This window comes from Mesoplodon bidens (assembly GCF_964165515.1).
Source record: "Mesoplodon bidens genome assembly, chromosome: 19".
Taxonomy (NCBI): Eukaryota; Metazoa; Chordata; class Mammalia; order Artiodactyla; family Ziphiidae; genus Mesoplodon; species Mesoplodon bidens.
In genome coordinates, this window is record NC_138179.1 from 32,991,451 (window position 1) to 33,016,896 (window position 25,446).

The following is a 25,446-nucleotide window of genomic DNA, read 5'->3' on the forward strand; positions in this document are numbered from 1 at the left end:
AAGGTAATTCTCAGCATCATCACAAGCCCTTTTCTCTGTTATCTGTATTTTTGTCCTGTTGGCTCCTGTTCTCTTCCTTGAATTAACAACAGTCTTTCCCTTTCACAGTTTCTCCATTTATTATCCTTCATGCTGGAATGCTCTTATCCTGTATTTTCTTTTACCCAGTCCTTCTCATCCTTCAGTGAACTGGAACATCACTTTCTTATATCCTAACTCCTAAGTAAGGTTTTTTTTTTTCTCCCTGTTATACAAACCCTTAATACCCTATATTTCTCCTTTGTTCATTGAATTGAATATTCATTATTAGTGATTTATTAATTCATGGTCTTTTCCCCTGCTAGACTGAAAGCTTCCTTAGCATAGGAACTGGTTGTGATTAGTCCAGTGGTATTTTCTCAACCTCTAGAAGGTGCCTGGCACATAGTGGGTACTTAACACATTAATGGTAAATGAATTAATGAATACCACATGGTAGCAGATTAGCAGATGACTGAACTTATTATTACACAAATGTAAGATCATCACTGGAGTCTTTGGAAGAGTTTAGAATGAGGTGGGAAGAAATGGTCAGTGAAATATGGATATATGTTTATAAATAGATCGTTATCTTAAAACCAACATAAATCCAGGCAACATACTTTTATGTACTTATCAATAGAGTGTTTTATAATCAGTAAAAATTGTTCTATATTTTATTATATCTCAAAGAAAACTTTAATCCTATCTTTAGAAATTTTTTGCCCCTACCATTGTCATCTTCCTCTTGAAAGAAAAATCTTCTGATGGAGATTTGCTTTTTTCCTGGGAAGTATGATGGTAAGGAGGAAAATAAAAGATAATTTATAAATATTAAATACAAATATGTATTTTACAAATACATACACATTTCACATACATATAGTTAACATAGTATATATACATATATATAAAATACCTTTTAAACATTCTTACTGATGATCTTACCAAAATGACATGCACTCTATGAAGCTTTTTACTCTATACCACAATGAATTCCTCTGGTCTTGTTCATAGTATTGTGTTCATATCATTGTGTAGTTTTTATCACATTGAAAACAGTATAGAATCTATCTTTCTTCCATATTGAAAGCAGGGACAGTGTCTTGATTATTTTTGTATTTCTAGCACCAAACTCAGATCCTGGCCTACAGGTGTTAAGTAAATGCTTGATGAACATTTTAGCTTTCAAATGTTCTAAAAGTGATTTGATGTGCAAATATTAATGTTATGTAGGAATAAATTATAGTAAGGACCTAGTTGTAACTTCAGTTAATTAACTAAATCAGTGATTTCGTTAAATATATATATTATATATATGTATGTACATACAGATTTAAAGAAATAAAACAACTTTGACTCTGAAGTCAGATGGGCTGGTTTAACTTCTCATTCTGTCATTTACTACATAAACCTGAGTAAATCACTTAGCTCATCTAAATTTCATTGTTTTCATTTGTGAAAAAAAAAATAATTTTTATAGTTATAATAATGAAATGAAATAATATATGAACTTCTCTAAACTGTAATAAGCATAGAAATCACTCAGTGTTTACTCTTTTTCACCATTTGCAAGGACATTAAAAATTATGGTTACACTATAAACATCACAGTTTGTAGCAGCATCATTCAGTAAAAGTACTAGAAAATATCTATTGTGACTTTAAAATATATTTCACGTAATTTAGGAATCATATATGAAAAGCAGAAAAACTTCTCTCAGTGATAAATATTACATTTATATTTGGTAAATAAAGAAAAAATTTGCCTACTTAAAATTTGATCTACTTGTGCACAGTGATGAATGTAAGTGAGAATATTTTCCAGCTACTTTGAAATATTGAACTGCCCAGGGACAAGGCATGAATGATGTTTTGAAGGAAATAAATATTTCAGCTTCACGTTTCAGCCTTTCTTCTTTATTCCTTTGATCTGGCTTTGGTTTACTTATCATTCTGCTTGAATGACTTCACGCTGCCTTTTTCCTCTCCATAGTAACAAGAAGTGGTCTGCACCTATTTCAAAATATTTAGGCCTTGTCATTTCATAGGATGAACATGTATTTCCTTATTATTTACTGATATATTACTGCCTGTAAAGTAGGATGAATTGGTGGGTACATATGTAGCTTTGCAAGTATGATGTATAATTTATATATGGAACTTTTAATCAGTACTTTTTTAAATATAGGAAACATAAAAGGAAACATTAGATTTGGCATTTATATTGAAGTTTAAAGTGTTTAAAGGAATTTTTCTTCTCTGTACACTGAAGCCATTTTGTCTTTAAGGATCATTGTCTCAGGGTTTTACTTCACCGTAAAAATTTGAATCGCTTTTTTATTTGCTGAGGTAGAGTTCTTTTAACTTATTAATAGACCCATATTATAGGCAGACCTTAGTTTAGCACAAAATTCTTATGTAAAGCTTTAAACTATTTAAATATTTCATTACATTTACCTATATTTCTTTATTTTTCACTTTATACACAAATCTTCTGATCTTCTGACATTGGTTTTCTTATATAGACTCTCACTGCCCCTTTCCTTTTTTTGTATTCCTGTAGTAGTTACAATTTGTCACAAAATATCCATAATATTACCCTACCATTTGATTTTGGCTTGCATTTTTCTCTTTCCCTGATCAGACTGTAGTTTCTCCAATATAAGAACCATTTCTTACACTTTGTCTAAGTTTTCTGCAGTGTTTCACTGAGTAGCTCTTAGAATTTGCTGCCAGGACCCTTGCCTCAGCTCCTGGGACATGACTAAGTTGGCTGAGAATGTTGGCTAGGAGGTTGATGCCAGGATCAGTTCTTTTGAATCATGATTCAAATCCAGGTGACTTCAAAGGATTTATGTACCTCCTAGCTGAAGTCCATGTCTTCTTAAGAGATTTTTGGATAGTGGAAGAAGATTCCTCATTCTTATTCATAACTATCATGCTTTAACCAAATACGGTTCTTCAAGACTGGAGTTTGACCCTGGGGCCATACTTACTGGCCCAGTGGTTCTCAATCAGGCATGATTTTGCTACTCCAGGGGACATTTGACATGTCTGTAGGCATTTTGGGGTTGTCAGAATTGGGGAAGGGATATTGTCACTGGTACCTAGAGAGGAGAGGCCAGGGGTGTTGCTAAGCATGTCACAGTGCACAGGACGTGTCCCCACAGCAAAGAATTATCTGGCCTGAAATGTCAACATTTTTGTTCTCTTCCCTGGTTTTGTTCTGGTTCCATCTAGATCAGCGGTCCCCAACCTTTTTGGCACCGGGGACCGGCTTCATGGAAGGCATTTTTTCCACGGACCGAGGGGGGGATGGTTCAGGTGGTTATGCAAGCGATGGGGAGCAATGGGGCGCGGCAGATGAAGCTTTGCTCACTTGCCTGCTGCTCACCTCCTACTGTGCGGCCCAGTTCCCAATAGGCCATGGACCAGTACCAGTCTGTGGCCCGGGGGTTGGGGATCCCTGATCTAGATGATATACACTTATCAAAGAAATATTGAATAATTCCATATAAGTAATATGCTAAAGGTATGTGATATAAATAAGGGGAAGACACTGCTCTGTCCTCACACTCTCCATTCCCTGGTCTCAAAGAGATCTGATTATCCTGAAAAAGATAAATATATAAATTAACAGCTACAATAGTGTATATAAAGTGCCATAGTAGTAGTATATAAAAGGCACTGACAAGGATGAAAGAAGCAGCTAGCAGCTCTATCTGAAGAGCTGACATTTGAGCCCCTAAAGAATGAATAGTAATCTGCCCATCAAAACAACCAAGAAGGGAGCTTCCAGTTCATTTGATGGCCGAGAAAGCTCCAAGCAGACTGATCCTCTCACAAACATAAACTCTGTACAAGGTATAAAATACCACTACCTGAAGACCCTGGAGAATGAACAGGCACAAAGAGATAGTGGAAAGCAGTACACACTTGGAAGAAGTAAAGGTGAGCTTCCCATTTTTGTAACGTTTATCTGGCTGCATTTGATGCCATGTGGGACGGCTAGGATGTGGGTAGATGACTTGTCCTCTCAGTGCTTGAAGAACCTGATGAAAGAAGGGATGGTTATAACCACTGGTAAACTAAGATGGAGAGACACCCAGGAAATAAGGGAGCCAGAGAAGGGAGCCCAAATTCTTCATGTGATCTCGGTGCATATTTGTGACTGACCCCTGAAACTCCAAATAGCCCAAGTAAGCTAAAAGAGCTGAATTTATATATGAGCTTCTGGGGAGACAGAATTTATAGTTTGAATTCAGCCAAGTTAACTGCCTGCTATAAACAAATAATTAAAATTACCAATCAGTACTATTCAGAGGAAAAAAACAGAATCCAGACTCTTTACTATGTATCATTCCTAAAGATATAGGCGAAAATTACTTGACATTTGAAGAATCAGGATAACACATGACCTACTTATTTTCAGTTAGGATAACATGGCCTTTTTATTCTCAAAGGAAGATGCAGTCAATCAATGGAGACCACCCCAGGATAAATTAGATACTAGAATTAGTGGATAAAAATTTAAAGTAGCTATTATAATTATTTAAAGAACTTTAAGAAAAATTGGTAGTAATGAATGAAAAGCTAGGAAATCTCAATAGAAAAACAGTGGAAAATACATTTGAAATTTAAAATGTAGACTGAATATAACAACAGAATGGAGATTACAAGAAGAACATGAAGATAAATGAATAGAAATTAGTCAATCTGGGGACAACGAAAAAATGTACTAGAAGAAATACGAACTGCAGAGACTTGCAGGACAATGACAATGTATGAAATATATTTAATTTGAGTCACAGAAGCAGAGTGAAGAGACTAATAGAGCAGAAAAATATTTGAATAACTAATGGCCCCAAATTTTCCAGTTTTCATGAAATACAAAATTATGCTAATTTAAGAAGCTCAATAAGGCCCAAGCAGGGTTAATGGAAACCAGAACAAAACAATAACACTTGTTATTATCTGCCTTTTGATTATAGCCATCTTAGAGGTTGTTTAATGGTACCTCATTGTGATTTTGATTTGCATTTTCTTTTCTTTTCTTTTTTTTTTTTTTTGCCGTACGCGGGCCTCTCACTGTTGTGGCCTCTCCCGTTGTGGAGCACAGGCTCCAGATGCACAGGCTCAGCTACCATGGCTCACGGGCCCAGCCGCTCCGCAGCACGTGGGATCTTCCCGGACCGGGGCACGAACCCGTGTCCCCTGCATCGGCAGGCGGACTCTCAACCACTGCGCCACCAGGGAAGCCCAAGATTTGCATTTTCTTAACAGTGATATTGAGTGTCCTTCCATGTGCCTATTGGCTAATTGTATATCTTCTTTGGAGAAGTATCTATTTGGATTCTTCACCTATTTTTATTTATCTTCTTTTTATTATTATTTTTAATTGAAGTATGTTGTGTTAGTTTCTGGTGTAAAGCAAAGTGACTCAGATATATATATGTGTGTGTGTGTGTATATGTATATACTCTTTTTCATATTTTTTTCCATTATGGTTTACTATAGGATATTGAGTATAGTTCCCTGTGTTATACAGTAGGACCTGGTTGTTTATCTATTTTAGATATAGTAGTTCATATCTGCTAGTCCCAAACTCCTAATTTATTCCCCCGACCCCACCCCCTTTCCCCTTTGTCATTTGGTGACCATAAATTTGTTTTCTAAGTCTGTGAGTCTGTATCTGTTTTGTAAATAACTTCATTTGTATTTTTTTTTGGACTCCACACGTAAGCAATGTCATATGATATTTGTCTTTCTCTGTCTGACTTCACTTAGTATGATAATCTCCAGGTTCATCCACGTTGCTGCAAATGGTATTATTTCCTTCCTTTTATGGCTGAATAATATTCCATTGTGTGTGTGTGTGTCTATATATATCTATATATATCTATATATATATATACCACATCTTCTTTGTCCATTCATTTGTCGATAGACACTTAGGTTGCTTTCTTGTCTTGGCTGTTGTGAATAGTGCTGCTATGAACATTGGGGTGCATGTATCTTTTCGAATTAGTTTTCTTCTGATACATGCCTGGGAGTGGGATTGCTGGATGATATGGTAGCTGTATTTTTAGTTTTTTATATAAATTTATTTATTTATTTATTTAGGCTGCTTTGGGTCTTCATCACTGTGTGCGGGCTTTCTCTAGTTGTGGCAAATGGGGGCCACCCTTCGCCACGGTGCGTGACCTTCCCATTGTGGTGGCCTGTCTTGTTGTGGAGCGTGGGCTCTAGGCACACAGGCTTCAGTAGTTGTGGCTCGCAGGCTCAGCAGCTGTGGCTTGTGGGCTCCAGAGTGCAGGCTCAGCAGTTGTGGCGCATGGGCTTAGTTGCTCCGCGGCATGTGGGATCCTCCCAGACCAGGGCTTGAATCCATGTCCCTTGCATTGGCAGGTGGACTCCTAACCACTGTGCCACCAGAGAAGTCCCCTCTATTTTTAGTTTTTAAAGGAACGTCCACACTGTTTTCCATAGTGGCTGCACCAACTTACATTCCCACCAACGGTGTAGGAGGGTTCCCTTTTCTCTACACCCTCTCCAGCATTTATTTTTTGTAGATTTTTTGATGCTGGCCATTCTGACCAGTGTGATGTGGTACCTCATTGCAGTTTTGATTTACATTTCTCTAGTAATTAGCGATGTTGAGCATCTTTTCATGTGCGTATTGACCATCTGTATGTCTTCTTTGGAGAAATGTCTATTTAGGTCTTCTGCTTATCTTTTTATTGGGTTGTTTGCTTTTTGTTATTGAGTTGTATGAGCTGTTTGCATATTTTGGAAATTAAGCCCTTGTCAGTCAGTTGTATAGTTTGCAAATATTTTCTCCCAGTATGTAGGTTGTCTTCATTTTGTTTATGGTTTCCTTTGCTATGCAAAAGCTTATGTTTGATTAGGTCCCATTTGTTTATTTTTGCTTTTATTTCTGTTGCCTTGGGAGATTGACCTAAGAAAATACTGATACGATTTATGTCAGAGAATGTTTTGCCTGTGTTCTCTTCTAGGAGTTTTATGGTGTCATGTTTTATATTTAAGTCTTTAAGCCATTTTGACTTTATTTTTGTGTATGGTGTGAGGGTGTGTTCTAACTTCATTGATTTGCAAGCAACTGTCCAGCTTTCCCAGCACCACTTGCTGAAGAGATTGTCTTTTCTCTGTTATATATTTTTGCCTCCTTTGTCATAGATTAATTGACTGTAGGTATGTGGGTTTATTTCTGGGCTCTCTATTCTGTTCTATTGATCCCTATGTCTGTTTTTGTGCCAGTACCATGCTGTTTTGATGACTGTAGCTTTGTAGTATTGCCTGAAGTCTGGGAGGGTTATTCCCCTAGCTTTGTTCTTTTTCCTCAGGATTGCTTTGGCAATTCTGTGTCTTTTGTGGTTCTATATAAATTTTAGGATTGTTTGTTCTAGTTCTGTGCAAAATGTCATGGGTAATACGATAGGGATAACACTAAACCTGTAGATTGCTTTCAGTAGTATGGCTATTTTAACAATATTTATTCCACCTGTTTTTAAATTGTGTTCTTTATCTTTTATTATTGATTTATGAGAGTTCTTTATATATTCTTGATACAAGTCTCTTTTCAGATATATGATTTGCAAATATTTTCTTTCATTTTGTGGGTTTTCTTTTCACTTTTTGATAATATCCCTAGCAGGACAAGTTTTTTAACTTGTTGAAGTCTATTTATCTATATTTCATTTTCTTGTTTATGCTTTTGGTGTTATATCTAAGAAGGCTTTGCTTAGGTTAAGGTCACAAAGACTTACTCCTGTGTTTTCTTTCTAAGAGTTTTGTGTTTTTAACTCTTACATTGAGGTCTGTGACCCATCTTGAGTTTGTTTTGTGTGTTATGTAATGAAGGAATTCAACGTCACTCTTTTGCCCGTGGATGTCCAGTTGTCCCAGCACCATTTGTTGTAAAGACTATTTTATTCCCCCATTGAATTGTCTTGACATCCTTGCTGAAAATCTACTGATTATCAATGTAAGGGTTTATCTCTGGAATCTTAATCCTATTCTATATATGTCAGTCTTTATCCCAGTAGCACACTGTTTTGATTACCCTAACTTTGTAGTAAGTTTTGAAATCAAGAAATGTGAGTCCTTCAACTTTGTTTTTTTTCAAGATTGGTTTGCCTATTCTGGGTACTTTGCATTTCCATATGAATTTTAGGATCAACTTGTCAGTATCAGCAAAATGCCATCTGGGATTTTGACAGGGATTGTGTTGAATCTGTTCATCAATTTGAAGATTATTGTCATTTTTTTGATATTAAGACCACTGTTAATTTCCAATTTTACTGGTATTCCTTTCTAACTCTTGAAGTATCTAAATGTTTAGATGTGTCCACAGTGTTTATTGTTTTAAAGAAGAATTTAGCAGAGAGCATTAGTCTTTGCAGTCACGTGAAGAAGAGGCATAAGAAGTCTATTTATTTATCATGCTTAGTGAAGGTATTATTTTTAGTGCCTTTAAAGGCATAGTTGTATCTTAATGTTTTTGACTGACTCACTTTAATCAACTTAAGTACCAATAGCAGCCATGAATATAGATGATATAGCTGCTTGAAAGTCTTGTCTTCCAGCCCAGCTGGAAAGGGAGTGGAGACTCTTCTAGCTGTTTTTCAGACGTGTTTGAAGTTTTTTGTTTTGTTTTGTTTTTCTTGGAGTTTCCAGTGGAGATGCCAAGCTGGCAGCAAATGAAGTCTACTGTAACGTGAAGCCTTGTAAATATGTGTTGGATCCCTGCCATCATTATCAAAAGTGCTGGTGCAGAAATGTGCAAAGGGAAGATTTTCAAATTAAGGTTGGCCTGTACATATAAATGTTAGCTTTTCAAGCTCAAGAAATACTAAATTGTAGTCCATTAGTCTCCTGCATTTTATTGCGTGTTTGGAATAATCATGTACTTCAGAACATCCTTTAATCTGAACTGGCTTGTGGTTGTAGAAGAATGCAGCTTCTTTTGTTCTTTATGCTTTATATACTCAGACGAGGAATATTTACTGCATTTTATAAATAAATCAGAGTTAAAAAGCAGATTTTCTTCCCACCTTTTTATCCTCATGGAAGCCCAGCTTTAAGGCCTTTCAGTGATACACGTATACTCGGCCCCGCAACTAGTTCCACGGAAAAAAATAATCTTCAAAGTCACTTTTTTTTGCTTCTTACAGGACACGTTATTTGGAATCATGGTAAAAGGAAGTACTGTTCTTACATTAGTGGGGAGCAGACCCTTCTCTTTTTCAAGTGCTGAAAATTTCCACTTCTATTTCATTACTTTGATAGAAATTAAAATGGATCCCTCATTAAAATGAATATCCTATCTTTATTTAAAATAAGACGTATTTTATTTATATTAAGACAGAAGATTTCTAAATATTAGTGGAGCTCAATGTATTTTCACAGTTTAACTGGACAGAAACATTGATACATTGGGTGGTGCCTTCACCACTCTTTGGTATTTAGCTTTACCACTAAATTAGCTTTGTAGGTGTGGTGGGACTGAAAATGAATTGGAAGGTTTTGGTCATTTCCTTGTGTCTGCTATTTAATATAAAACAATATTTGCTATTTGTAAATCAGGCTAGAAATGATCAGTCAAAAGCAATGTGCCTCATTGCACTAGGTTATATTTTAACAAACAGTATTTTTAGTATGGTCTCAGTATATAGCTGATCATGGGTAAAGCTTATGACTTTGATTTATGTAGTCATAAGTCAATTATAAAGTAAATGAACTAAACTTGGTAGGTAAGAATGAGGTAATATAGAGAAAATATTTGTCCTATTAAATTGAAACTATTTACAGTAACTAAGTAGCTCCACACCTCCACACCATCCTTGTAGAGAGCCCTTCTCTCGGGGGGAAGGTACATTCTGATCTCACATGTGGACAAAAAATGTAAAACAACTGACTTTCAACATTTATAGAAAAAGTTGATATTTCAGCCATACGTCATATATTTTTATAAATTGTGTTAGCAGACTTTTCTCCTGGCTAATTAATGGTATGTAATTTTAAATTATACGATTTATAAATTTTTAAAGTTTTCAAATATTGTCCAATGTACTTTCTTTTCTATTTTTTTTTTTTGTGTGTGTGATACGCGGGCCTCTCACTGTTGTGGCCTCTCCCATTGCGGAGCACAGGCTCCGGACACGCAGGCTCAGCGGCCATGGCTCACGGGCCCAGCCGCTCCACGGCATGTGGGATCTTCCCAGACTGGAGCACGAACCCGTGTCCCCTCAACCACTGTGCCACCAGGGGAGCCCTCTTTTCTATTTATAGACAGACTGAGCAAGCAGAGTTAAACCTTTGAAAACCTGTAATCCTAATTGTGGAATCGTCTTCCCAAGTATGTTTAGGAGGGCCTCAGAAATTAAAGAGCAACATGGGATGAACTAGTCATGAAGTGTGTGGCAGAGAAGTAGCTCTTGCGCCTCCTAACCTCAGCCCCTCGTGGGGACATTCGCATCGACTGCGGCAGCCTTTGCCTCTTCTCCAGCCTCATGGTCCTTTGAATAGAGCATTCTAGGCAACTTCTTCCAGTCAGTTGGGTCCATCGGTCAGAACAGATGTCCCTCAAACATTTGTAACAACTCTCTATCACATTTGCCAACCTATATCTAGGCGGTGGTACCCAACATGGTACCTTTTATAAGGGCACTAATCTCATTTTGGGGAGACACGTTCAGACCATAGCATATGGCATCTGGAAAATCAGAAAAGCAGCACAGCAGAGTGGTCAACAGCAGGAGCTCTAGAAGCAGACGGCCGGGACTTGAGTCCTGCCTTGACTGTTAGTGATGTGTAGCCTTGGAAATGTTCTCTAAGCCCCAGTTTCCTGTTCTGTAAAACTAGGGATATAAAAATAGTCTTATACAAGTTGACTGTGATAATGAAGGAGAGAAGACATAGTAAACTAGTTTGCACAGTGCCTAGTACCTAGGTAGAACTCAATAGAAGTCAGTAGTAACTTTCGTGTACTTATAACCTAAAGCCTTTATTTGTTTCTTCTAGCAACATGCAGAGATTTCTCTTCTTTTGCTGGACCCTTTTGACTAATTTTAGTTCAAGGTATAAAGAAACGAGATGGTTATCGGTTCTTTTAGGCAAGTCTGCTTATTAGAGAGCAGCAGAATAATTTCAGGGGGCCACATCGCTCTGTTGCACCTGTCACCCTGCAGGTTAGCTTCTGCCAGATGTGCATGTTAGAGGTATTCTTATGGCACATTGTTTTTTTTTTAATTGAGATATAATTCATATACTATTAAATTCATCCTTTCAAAGTGTACAGTTTAGCAGATTTTAGTATATCCACGAGGATGGGCAACCATCACTACTATCTAATTCCAGAACATTTTCATCACCAACCCGCTCCCAAAACCCCCTGTGCGTGAGCAGTCACTTCCCATCCCCCCTGTCCCATCGGCCCAGGCGACCACTAATCTGCTTCTTCTTTCTCTATGGGTTTACCTATTCTGGATATTTCTCCTAAATAGAATCATACAATATGTGACCTTGTGTCTGGCCTTTTCCCTTTGCACACTGTTTTCGAGGTTTGTCCGTGTTGTAGGGTGCATCAGAGCTTCATTCCTTTTTTGAGGCTGAATGATATTCCATTGCATGGATGGGCACATTTTGCTTATCCATTCATTGGGTGATGGAGGTACCTGGTTGTAAACAGTTTCGTTCTTAGGGAAATCATCAGAAGTAGTTGTGTCCTCATCAGAACACATATTATGGGTTTATATCCCTTTTTTCCTGAGGCAAATCATGTTATTGCCAGTTTTTTAAAGGGAAGTTTTATAGAATTTGGATCAAAAAATGGAAATCTGAATTTTATTTTAGAGAGGGTTAAATTTTGTTCTTTGATCCAAGCCAAGTTCTTTTATTTTATATTTTAACTCTGCGGCTTGTCTGAACTTTTCTAGGGAAAAAGAGGAGCAGCTCACCCGTGTGACTGAGGTTCAGAGGCTGCAGGCACAGCAGGCAGATGCTGCACTGGAGGAGTTCAAGCGGCAGGTAGAGCTGAACTCGGGGAAGGTCTACGCGGAAATGAAAGAGCAGGTGAGAGGCCTCCACACCATCCTTGTAGAGAGCCCTTCTCTCGGGGGGAAGGTACATTCTGATCTCACGTGTGACAGCAACATGTTTACTTGTTCAGAATTAGCGCAACAGCTGGATCAGGAATTCAGGTGAGAACGAGGTCCTAGGCCTGGCGCGGGAGGACACGCACCACCGCCAGGGCCTCGAAGGAAGGGGAGGCTCCTCGCGGCCAAGAACAAGAGCCCAGGGGGAGCCGACTCAGCCCGCAGACCCTCTGCTCCCTACAGGGCGTGTGAAGGGCAGGGCTGACTCTGTGCCCCTCCTGGGTCGCTGGGTGGGCTCCGGTCGGCAGCTCCTTGGTGACAGTGAGTGGAGAGAGCGGGGTGGACCGGGAAAGGAGTCCTCCTTCCTCCTTCAGGATTGCCTTGATTCACCCTCAGAGCAGTGCCAGAATGACAATTTCAAAGTCCTGTCGACAAGTGTGGTCACGGCCAGAATGTGTCAGGCTTTGGAAGCATGGGTCAGTTGACAGGCAAAATCCCAGGATCAGTCATTTTCTCCAGAGCAAGGCTTCAAGTTATCCTTGTCTGTGTTTATTCATGTGCCGTAAACCGTGTTGTACTGATCAGTTACAGCAAATTGTTTTCAAGTGGCAGTTCAGGAAGACATAGGCTGTCTCCAGTTCTTATACAAGTGGTATGTTTTACAGTTTTGAGAAAAATTTATAAAAGAATACAGGGAACAAACACCTAGGTACCCATCAGGAAGAATCAACAATTGTCAACACTGTTTATTTAAACTAAAATGTTACAGATGTAGTTTTAGTTTGCTTTACTATTAATGTCTAATCACATTACTCTCTCCTCTCCTAAGGAAAACCACTATAATTAATTTAGTGTTTATTATTTCATACTTTCATATGCATATGTAATGTCCATATGTATATATGCATGTATTATATATGCATATATTTTACATATACATATATATAGTTTTTATGCTTCCATTTAAAAAGAGATAAGAACTACAGATTTTGTGTATTAGTCTTATTTGCTCTTCTACATTGAATTTTATATATCTGTGCCCTATATGTGTTGACTTAGTGCCATCCTTTTAACACTGAATGTATTTTATTGTATGAATATATGCTATTTTATTCATCAGCTCCCCTATTCAAAGGTATTTAGTTCATTTTCAAGTTTTCTTGATTATAAAGAGTGTTTCAATACTTGCTTGTGATTTCATTTTTAGCTGGGGTTATCCTCCTCAGGAGTCCTGAGCACACACTGGTGGTAGAAACATCTCTATAGAAGGTTTTATGGCAGAGCCCCGTGGGGTTTATGAGTTTGGAACTGTGCTTTCTTGTTATTTTCTTGATTCAGGTTGTGCGGATCTGGGTCCTGGGAGCAGGGTCTGAGACCGCCCCCCCTTCTGTCTGTTTTCCCACTCAGTGCCTTGGGCAAAAGCTAGATTCCTGCTGAGAGTTTCTGGGTTGGAAGGTGGGGACTTTCAGTCCCTGCTACACGGATGTGCATCTCTTTCCAGCTCCCTGCTATGATCAGAGCCCAGATCCAAGAAAGTATATATGGTCCAAATGTGCAGTGGAGCTGCGCAGGAAACTCTTTGATCAGCTTAACATTTAAAGGAATACAGAAAATATTGAAGGAGGGGCCCTGGCAAGAAGTTTTAAGTATACAGCGAAGAAGGCTAAAAAGGGGACTCTTGAAAGTGCTCAGGCTAACAGTACAACTTTCTGACAAAAGCTGAGACTATGACAGGCACCTTTGGCTCAATAAATGCACCTTTTGGGGCTGGTGATGTAATATCAACAGATTACCCAGAATTCATGGCTAAGGAGAAAAACAAGCAAACAACATGGGACTTGTGAAAACATTTTGTAGAACAAGAAAAAGGCGTTTGTATTCAGCAGTCACAGAATAAAAGCGTATTTCCAAAAACAAGTTTACTGTAAACTTCAGGAGAAAAAAGAAACCTCAGAAAAGTAGTACCTTTAATAAGAAGACATGATCTGTATGAAAGAGGCCACATATATTAAGTAAAATTAATGTAATTAAACCTGGATACATTCTGGGAAGAGTGTTTAACCTCAAGAATAAAATGAAAATCCACCAAGTTTCTAGGTGTAGGATGCAACCGGCAAAGAAATTAGAGAAATAATGGAGTAATGCTTCAGAGTTCTGAAGGAGAAAGGCAGTGACCCAACTGCATGCACAACCAAGGAGTTTTTCACTTGCAAAATAAATAGAAAAACATTTTCTTACTAAGAGCTCACATAATGTATACTGATTATTCCTTTTGTGGAAAAATTATATCAATTCAGAGTTGAGGCGGAAGACATCCCACACATGAGGAAAATATCATACTGAAGGATGAGTAGAGAACAATGGAATCCAACAAAATAAAAACAAATTTAACTAATCACTACAAATCTAGTTATAAGATAGAATGCTAATGTTTACCGATTCTTAAAGCAGAAGGTACAGAATATAGAAAATACAAATGTGATAACAACAACTTAAATCTAAATCCTTAGGTTATGTTAATAAAGTTCAAGAAGCAGATGGATAGGGAGAGAGGGAAGTACAGTAACTAACACTCTGCCATGAAAAGGTGAGATTTAAAGGATTCTTAAAGTTAGGGAAATGTAGGTTAAAATACTTTTTAAATGCATAAACATAAGCATTAATAAAATTAACAAGATTTTACATTCTCATCAAAATCTTGAGAAGATAACAGCAAAACTCAAGGTATTGCCAAAGGAACAGAAGTAGAAACAGAACAAAATGTCCAAAATAAGACAGAGTATATAATTGTAGTAATACATTTTAATAGGTTAAAAAAAGGTATTGATTAGCTGACATAAATCTGTGTATATGCTGTTTATAATAAAGACACAACTAAAAGTCACACAAAAGTTATATGTGGAAAATATATTTTATCACTTGTATTCAGAATAAAAGAAAGAGTGTAATACTATCATATAAATTAACATCAATGCAAGTCAATAAGCTGGACAAAGGAATATATTTTTGCACGAGAAAGCCAAGAATCCTTATGAAAAGGGTGTTAGGAATATATGAAAAAATTTACATAAATAGTCATGGGGTGCTTTAGTAAATTTTTCTCCATATTTGACTGCTCAGGGGGGCAAAACCTAAACAAATAGGAGATCTAAATAGCAGTTTATAAAACAGCTATATTTCTACTTTCTACACTTTAAGTATGACATATTAAATTCCTACTCCCATGGAGCAGTTACGAAACTCAGTAGACCATAAAGAAACACTCAATATATATCTGAAACTTGACATGACAGAGAGCACGTATCTTTTACCACAATGCTTAGTAAAACCAGAAATTAAATTTCAATTAAAATTGCTATATTGGACTTCACCAAAATTAAAACCTTTTGTTCTTTGAAAGACACCATTAAAAAACAACAAAAGGAAGTAAGGCAAGCCAGAGAATGGGAGAAAAGATTCACAAATATTTCCAAGAACTTGTATCTAAAATATAAAAGCAATCCTACAACTCAATAATAAGAAGACAAACAACCCAGCTAAAAATAGGCGAAATATTTGGACACCTCGCAGAAGACTAATAAGCACATAAAAAGATGTTCGATAACATCATTCGTCAGGGAAATGCAAATTGAAACCAAAATGAAATGCCACTGCATGCTCACTGGAATGGCTAGAACTGTGAAGACTCCTTGGCAGTGCCAAATGTCGGTGCAGGGCCAGGGTGTGGCCACATGGGGCTCTTCTCCACTGCTGGTGGGAAAACTGCCGAGTTCTTAACCGCTAAAACATCCACCGCCATATGCCAGCCATTCCATTCCTGTGTGTTTAACCAAGAGAAATGAAGCCAGATCCAGACAAAGCCTTGTATACAAAAGTTGCCAGCAGCTTTATTCACAAGAGCCTAAAACTTGAGCAACCTGAATGTTCCTCAGAAGTTGAAAGGACAATCAAAATGCAGTATAGACGATGGAATACTACTCAGGAATAAATAGGAACGAACTACTGATACCCTCAACAAAGGATGTGTCTCAAAGTCCTGCTGAATGAAAGGAGCTAAAAACAAAAGAGAACATAACTGAATATTGTGTACTCTCTGAATGATGTTAGAATTCCCTAGATAATGTCAAGTTGTTGGTTTTAGTGGATTATCAACCCAGTTTGTTTCAGAGCAAAAGTCCTGTCTCATTTTCTATGGGTGGGTTCCAGTTTCAGTTAAGTTTCCAAGCCTTTGCTCTGCAGGGTTCGGTCTGTTTGTATTGTGCCACTCAGGAGTGAGTCTAGACTTGGGTGGTGATTTAAATCACTCCACCCAGTAACCCCAGGCACTCATGGAACATTCCCCAGGGTAGACCATATGTTTGGCCACTAAACAATTCTCAACAAATTTTAAAATGACTAAAATCATACAAAATGTGTTCTTTGACCCCAATGGTAATAAATTAGAAATAAACAATAATAAGAAATCTGGGAAATCCCCACATATTTGGAAATTAAATAACATACATGAATAACTCATGGATCAAAGAAGATATTACAAGGAAAATAAAATATTTTGAACTGAATTAAAATAAAAATATGGTATATTAAAATTTATGGAATGCAGCTAATGCAGTACCTAGAGAAAAGTTTGTATCTTTAAACATCTAACTCCAAAAGGAAAGTTCTCAAATCAGTAACCTAAACTTCATCTTAAGAAACCAGAAAAAGAAAAGCAAGCTTCTGCTCAAGGAAGCAGAAGAAAGGAAATAATAGATAATTTTATATACATGCAGAAAGCAAAGAAAACATTAAAATAGAGAAAACCAAGAAGAGATAGAAAGTCCAAATTGTCTTATAATAGATAATGATATTCAATTAGCAATTAGAAATCTTTTCACAAGGAAAAGCCCAGGACCAGACTGCTTCACTGGTGAATTCCATCAAATATTAAAGAAAAAAAAAACTTTAGTTCTTTGAAAACTCTTTCAGAAAATTGAGGAGGAAGGCACACTTAATCAGTTCATTCTCTAAGGCCAGTAGGACTCTAATATCAAAGCCAAAGATGCTGCAAAACTAGAGTAGTATCTGTCATCACTGTAGACACAAAAACCCTTAATGGTATTTTAGTAAACTGAATCTGGAAACTTATAAAAATGATTATTCACCAGGACCAAGTAGGATTTATCCCAGGAATCCAAGGTTCTTTTAGCATTCAAAAATCAATTAATATCATACAGCATATTAATAGAATAAAAGACAAAACCACACGATCGTCCCAACAAAGGCAGAAAAAGCATTTGAAAAAGTTCACATCATTTATGATTTTTAAAAAATTCTTGGCAAGTTAGGACTAGAAGCAAATGTACTCACCCTAATAAGGTACATCTATGAGAACCCTAAGCAAATATGCTTAATGTTGAAAGACTTAATGCTCTTCCTCCTAAGAACAGGGAAAAGATGTCTGCTTTTGTGACTTCTATTTAACATTGTATTGGAGACTCTAGCCAGTCTCTAACAGGACCAAAAAAAACCCCAAAGAAACACCCCAAACAAACAAAAAAAAAACCAGAAGACATACAGATTGGAAAGGAAGAACTACCAATGTGTTCAGATGACATGATTCTGTATGGTCAAAATCCATAAAAGAAATACTAGAACTAATAAATGATTTAAACAAGTTTGCAGGGTACGAGATCAGCATACAAAATTCAGTCATGCTTCAATATACTAGTAATGAAATACCTGAAAATGAAATTAAGAAAACAATTCAATTTACAAAAGCATCCAAAATAATAAAATATTTACAAGAAAACTAATGAAACAACGTGAAGACTTAAGCATTGAAAGCTTTAAAAGATTGCTGAGAGAAATTTTAAATGATCTAAAGAGAGCATTCTGTGTTCATAGGTTGTAAAACTCAGTATTGTCAAGATGAAAGTTCTCCACAAATTGATGTATAAATTCAGTGGAATTACTATAAAAAATCGCAATACATTTTTGGGGTAAAAATTGACAATAAGAAATGTTTATTTTCACTAGTAAATTTGTTAAAAGTAAGTTAAAATAGCACTGAGCTATTTCCCAACTAACACATAGGTAGAAATCCATGAAGGCCTGTGGACACGGGCAGTGACACACATTTCAGGAGGAAGAGTAAAGATATGTAACCTTTCTGGAGGATTGGTTTAACATTGTGCTTATGATTTACCTGTTCTACTTCTAGGACTTTATTTTTCAGGACTCCAAGGTTTGCAGGATGTCTGTTCAAGGATGTTTATTGTGATGTTATTTATTAATGGTAAAAAATTAGAAACTATATGTCAAAAAAGTTAGAAAGAATGTAAAAGCTGATAATCTTTTTTTGAAAGATAAAAAAATGAAGTCTCAGAGTTGTGTGGCAGAACGGAAAGCCCTGGAGAGAATGTGATCTTGGGAACCATTAAATTAAGAACCCTACCCAGCCGCAAAGTGAGACTGCCGTAAAATGAGGCAAGCCAGGGACGAGAGACAGTATCTGTGCAGTTGATCCTGGAACCACCCTTCCAGTTGGTCCACACTTAGGTCTGACTGCTCTGCTCTGTGCAGGGTCATTGTCTGTCTTCCTTCACCAGCTCTGCCCACCCCTTTGACTCTCCCATTTCTTGACCTTAAAAGAGTCCATGTGTTCCTACCATGGAGGTGTCACATCACTGTGGACTGGTTAGATGATCCGATGGAGGACCCTCTTTGGTGCACGCCTCTAGGGTCCCCTTCACCCCCAACATAGCCCACACCTGTGTCCTCTCTTTGTCAGCAGTCCTCACTGATCTGTCCAGTGGTGCTAGATTAGACTCAGTGAAAACGGATAGTGATGGCAACTGAGAAGCAGGAAATGTTTTGATTGCTTTCTGTTGGAGAAAAGTTCTTCTGTGGTTTCAGTCATAAATAGTTTTGCCAAGTGAAGTTGAGTCTCTAAAATAAAGTACCTGTGGTGTGAGTATAATAATAAGGAACCCCATTTATAATGGAATTCTTATAGCCAGGCTCATTTGCAAATTGAATAATTCTCACATGGCAAATTTGAACAGACATTAAATAAAATGTGTATGTCAAAACATGATAAATTAGATATCTTCTATTCCAGATTGTCAGTTGATTAAAAAGTGTGGATCTGATATAGCTCAAATTCTAAAAGAAAATCAATCAGCAGATTTAGTATTTGGAGAATCATAATGTTTTCAGATTTTTCCATAGTCCATATTTTCCTTTTTTATTGTTGTTTTGAACTGCTCTTTTCTCTTCTCACTGAAATCTTTTGTGTAAAAGCCAGCAGAGCTTAGGGCATCTTTTTCCATTTGGAAACAGCTGCAGATAGAAGACAACAGGAATTTGAATTAAAAAATAAAAGCTTTGAGTTTGTTTTTGAAAGTGAATTGCTGTTTGAAAAATGAGGCCCATGAGAGAAAATGAAACAGACTTAAACTTTAAAAAAAAATTGCTTCACACTGTTTCTTTCACTTTGAAGAACTTTTTATCTCATTTAAGATTGCTTAAATAACCTAATTTTTACTCCAGTGGTGAAATCCATTATATGTGTTAGCTGTCAGCAATTAGTTGTGTAAAATATACATATTTTAATTGCAAAGGTGTATTACTCTGTTAGAATTATTTCTGTATATATGTATATAGTTGTATTTTTTAAAGAAATAGTGTTCTATATTTACCTATTCTCTGTGAAACAAATAAATGACTGAAAAAGACAGCTATGTTTTTTGAAGTATTGGCAGCAATTATAAAGTGAAACTTTTTCATCTTGAAAACCGACTGAATGAATGTCAGATAACTACTTCCTCCTGGGGCTTCCACTAACCACTTGACTTTTCTATTTAATTTTTCTCCTCTTGAAAATTCATCCTCATTAACTGGTATTTGCTGCTAATATCTGGCTTTAAATTCTGTTCCTTTTTCTTTGCAGCCGTCAGCTACATGATATTAGCTTTATACTTGGAAAACCCAGTGGTTTGCCTTGAAAACAAAATTCAGAAACACTGCTGTTGACTAGTGAGGTTGCTTCTGGTTGCTAGTACATTTGAAACTGATTAGCAGTTTCTTACATTCTTAGGGATTATAAGTTTAGCTCATCATCTCATTACTGCTGTTGAATTAATGAAAAAATTCTCAAGGTACAAGGAAGGAAGAATGCCATCTGAATATATTTGTGCCTCTATAAATGTAGATGGATAACAAACAGACTTAGAGAGAGAAAGACCCATCATACAGACCACTCATCGTGACTTGTACCTTCGTCCTCTTGTCCTTTAAGGGTCATGCTGGCTCATGTAATTTTTTTTTAATTTATTTATTTGTTTTATATTTTAGTTTTGGCTATGTTGGGTCTTCGTTGCTGCGCATGGCCTTTCTCTAGTTGCTGTGAGCGGGGGCTACTCTTCGCTGTGGTGCTCGGGCTTCTCATTGTCGTGGCTTCTTGTGTTATGGAGCACAGGCTCTAGGCACGTGGGCTTCAGTAGTTGTGGCTCGTGGGCTCTAGAGCACAGGCTCAGTAGTTGTGGTGCACGGGCTTAGTTGCTCCACAGCATGTGGGATCTTCCCGGGTCAGGGATTGAACCCATGTCCCCTGCACTGGCGGGCGGATTCTTAACCACTGCACCACCAGGGAAGCCCAGGCTCATGTAATGTTAAATGAGTCTTTTTTAGACCAGTTTTAAGGTAAAGATCCAATATAAATAGAAGTATTTTCTCTCAGTTTTTAAAAATAATTAATTAATTAATTAATTATTTTTGGCTGTGTTGTGTCTTAGTTGCGGCATGCAGGCTCTTACTTTGTGGTGCCCGGGCTTCTCTAGTTGTGGCGTGTGGGATCCAGAGCACTTGGGCTCTGTAGTTTGCAGCATGCGGGCTCTCTAGTAGAGGTGTGCAGACTCAGTAGTTGTGGTGCATGGGCTTAGTTGCCCCACGGCATGTGGGACCTTAGTTCCCCTACCAGGGATTGAACCTACATCCCCTGCATTGGAAGGTGGATTCTTTACCGCTGGACCACCAGGGAAGTCCCCTCTTTGAGTTACTTTTTGATGATAATGGAGAAATCTGTCTACCCTTTTAACATTTGAAATTTTGTCTTTAAATGAGATTAGGTAACAGAGGTAAAATTCTAGAACTATATTTAAATATTTCAATAGAGCCTATTGTGCTAATTAATCAATTCCAAATGACAACATCCAAAGACTGTGTATAAATATTTGGCTTTGAAAAACAAAATTAAGCAAAAAATCAAACAAATAATTAAAAGAATCTTTAACTCTCATCCTTAAATGCTTAGTAGAGTAGTAAGTGAAACTTTTCCTAATAATATTCGTCAAATCTCTTTTGCAGAAGAAAAATAAGCCAAAAAAAATCTACTGAGAACATTGGACCAGGAAATACGTCATTCTTTTTATAATTGGCTGATATGAAGGGTTATTAATTGTGAAAAGAGTAGCATTATTATTTTTTAATATTTCAAACTGTTTTATTGAGTTATTGGCCAAGGATTTAACAGACCTGATTTCTTCTTTCATTCATTTATAAAAAATTTATGAATACTTGCTCTATATCAGCCATTGTTGTAGATTCTGGGAATTCAGAGACTATTAAGCCATGTTTGTGGCCTGTGCAATAGACTGATGCGTAGCTGTGTGATTGTAATTGGCGGCGTAACTAGTGGAATTACTAGGTCGTTCGGAGAACTCAGAGGAGGCACATCTAAGGTAGCCCAGTAGATTATGCGCTGATCTGCAATTGTAGCATCTTTGTGTAACAATGAATTTCTCAAATGTTTCCTGTTAAAATGTAATTGGGAGTGAATTTAGCAAGGCTTCTAAATATAAGGTCAGATATACAATTCAATTTTATTTCTATTTATTAGCAACAAACAAATAGAAAATAAACTTTGAAAAAGATATCATGGTACCAGAATGCTTCTCTTACCTAAGAATAAATACAACAAAAGAAATGCAAGTCCCCTGTTTTGAAGACTAGGAAACATTACTGAGAGGAACCAAAGAAGACCTGAACAAGTTGGGGGATATATCACGTGTATGGATTCAAAGACTCAATGTTATAAAAATGTCAGTTCTCCCCAAATTAATCTATAGAATCAACACAATTCTAAAAATCAAAATGTTGCAGTGTGGGCTTCCCTGGTGGCGCAGTGGTTGAGAGTCCGCCTGCCGATGCAGGGGACACAGGTTCGTGCCCCGGTCCAGGAAGGTCCCACATGCCGCGGAGTGGCTGGGCCCGTGAGCCATGGCCGCTGAGCCTGTGCATCCGGAGCCTGTGCTCTGCAACGGGAGAGGCCACAACAGTGAGAGGCCCGCATACTGCAAAAAAAACAAAAAAAAAACAAAAAAAACTTGCAGTGCTTTTTGCGGGGAGGAGTGAGGGAAACTGGCAAGCTGATTCTAAAATGGATATGAAAATACAGAGGGCTCAGAATAGCTATGGCAACCTTATACCACCAGATATTGAGACTAATATTAAGCTATAGTAATTAATACTGTGTGGTTTTGGCACAAGGATGACTAGTGTTTTACAGGAAAGAGACCAAAAAGTGGACTCACACATATATGGTCAATCTGATTCATGTCAAAGGAAGTACTGCAGTACAGCAGGGAAAGAAGGATCATTTCAGTAAATGCTGCTGTGTCAGCTGGATAGCCACATGGAAAAAGAATCCTGCCCTTATTATATCCCATCACAAAATGAATTCCAGGATTGTAGATACACAAGTGATAGGTAAAACAATAAAACTTTCAGAAGAAAATGTAGGAGCTCGGTGAAGATTTTCTGAATAGGAAACAAAAAGTGATAAACAAAATGTTGTTAAATTTAAATTCATTAAAATTAAAATCTTCTGTTAATCAAAAGAGACCAGTAGATAATATAAGAGCAAACTCAGAGTGGGAAAAGATATTTGCAGTTCAGATATTGAACAAGAAAATTCATATCCAGAATTGATAAAGAACTCCTACTAATCAATAAGAAAAGGATAGGCACCACACATGTGTTAAGGAATTTTCTCTGTTAAAGATACTAGTTTCTACTGAGGCTTTAGCCAAGCACAGAAATAATTATTTATCTGTCCTTCTGCCATTTATGTCTATCTCTCTATATATATGAAAATATTTGAAGGACAATTTCTTATAGTTTAGCTAAATATGTATTAAATACAGCAGAATACACTTTGAATTGTATATCTCTATAGAATTATATAATTGTCTCATATGAATTATACTGTCAAATAACTCAGAACATAACACAAGAGTACTTTACTACAGAAAGAACAGTAACTTATTGTGACCACATTTGACAGAGTCTGCCAGATCTTGGCCCAGTGCCCACTCCCACTTTCTTAGTAATACAGTACAGCCCTGATTTTATTTAGGGCAACATTAGACACAGTTTTAAAACTGCAGTCTCTTACCTTGCAGGTGGAGTTTGGCTTTTAATGTAGTTCTAGTGAATGCGATGCAAACAGCATAATTAATTTGCTTTTGACAGGAACTTGCAAGAAAGCCCCTTAAAAGGGTTTCCACTCAGCGAATATGGACCCTGTGCCCTTGTCCCATCACCCTTTGCTCTTCCTCTCCCATGTGTTCAGAGCTGCAGAAGCCATCCTGCAACCATTCTGGAAGTTGAATCACAGAGACCTTCACCCTGACATCTTTGAACTGCTGATGTTGCAGCCTATTTCTGAATGTTTTGTTACCCAAGGAAAACATAAAGGGCCTATGTTGCTTAAGCTCTGGATACTTAGGTGTTTTCTTACATGTAGCTCAAGTAATGCTTGAGGCACCATCTAAGGAAAAGCCAACACCCTTGTTTACCTCTCTCTATTACCTGTAAACATTAGACATTCACAGAAATACATCCCAAGCCCTTTTCTGCTCCTAAGTTGATCATCAAGTTCCACTCTTGGATTTTTTGGAAGCCAGAGTTACACACTGAAGGAATGGGTTTTTTTTTTTTTTTTTTTTCCTTACCCTTGAAGTTAAATGGAATATGGAATGATGTGTGATGAGTCAGAATCTTTTGTATCTACGACAACTGAGAACGCTGCATTCCTACACAGACTTCAAGTATTTTACAAGACTTGTTTTTATATTTTTTTGGTTAAATTGTGAAGGAGAATGGAGTGGGGTCTTGCATTTTCGGTCAGTATAAGATAACATTTTCTTATAGCAGTTGTTATTTACTTTGAATTTTTCTTAATGTTTAGGTAAAAAAGGTCTTCCATGTGCTTTAAATTGTTTTCTATTTTGATTATAGAAGATAATTCAGTTTTTTGAAGGAAAATATCCTACTTTTTATGAATGTTGAGTACACAAAGCTCTTAATTACATTAAAAATATTTTAATAATTATTATTTATTTTTAATATTCAATCTGTGCTGAAGTAGAATAAGAACCAAAAATCGATTTCATATGAAGATCTGTCTGAAAAGAACTGAAGAAACCAGGTCTTCCCTCCTTGATTTACCTTCTCTTGTTTTCTTTCTCTTTTGCTTTTGCCTACCCTCCATTCATCCTTAAGAATTTAATACATGTTTATTCTGCATACTATGGCAATTAGTTAATAATTAAGATACAAAAGAATTATAAGTTGTAGTTTCTTTTATTTGGGAGCTCACGATCTAGATGAATAAACAAAGCTCACAAATTTGAAACACTCCCATACTCTAGAGAAACATACAGCATGCCAGGAAAATGAAGATGTTAGGTCCTAGAGCACAGAGAGAAGGGAGATGTTGATGCCAGTTGGTGGATCAGAGAACACCACAGAGAGGAGAAGAGGCTTGAGTCAACCTTGAAGATGGATTTTTGGATGAGGAAAAATACAGAGGGGTTTTCAGATAGTGTGGGGAGCGAAGGCGAATCCAGAATAGCCAAGGGAATCAGCGTGTGTAGGGGCAGAGTTTGCCAAGGACAAATTAAGGGGCCTTTGGGTGGAGGTCTAATGTGAAAAGCACTGAAGGAGAGAGAGCCTTGAAATCCATGTCTTGAGGTAGAAACGGAAGAAAACAACGCGGGCTCGACTGTGCTTCCTTTAGAAATTCCTTAGCAGATTTGACCACAAGACTGATGGCCTATGGGTCGGTCATCTTAGAACTCTGATCACTGAATTTGGAAGCTGATGACTTAGTATTATCAAGGTTGCAGTCTTCGGCATTTACAAAGAGATACTTAGGTACTAAATATCATGCCATAATCTCGAACTCCAGACTTCCGTGTAAGAACCAGAAATGGAAAGGTTGGTGTTAAATAGCAAATTCCTGGGCAGGAATATGCCTTTTGTTC

The 25,446-nt window shown here is 37.1% G+C and overlaps 1 protein-coding gene across 16 annotated transcripts in view; it reads left to right on the forward strand.

The window, feature by feature from the left end:
* CEP112 (centrosomal protein 112) overlaps positions 1-25,446 on the forward strand; it is a 390,168-nt gene that overhangs the window by 133,624 nt on the left and 231,098 nt on the right. For all 16 annotated transcript variants that reach the window (XM_081218503.1, XM_081218514.1, XM_081218517.1 and 13 more), the window contains one exon: positions 11,978-12,113. In XM_081218503.1, the coding sequence (XP_081074629.1) occupies positions 11,978-12,113 (136 nt within the window). The remainder of the gene's footprint in view (positions 1-11,977; positions 12,114-25,446) is intronic.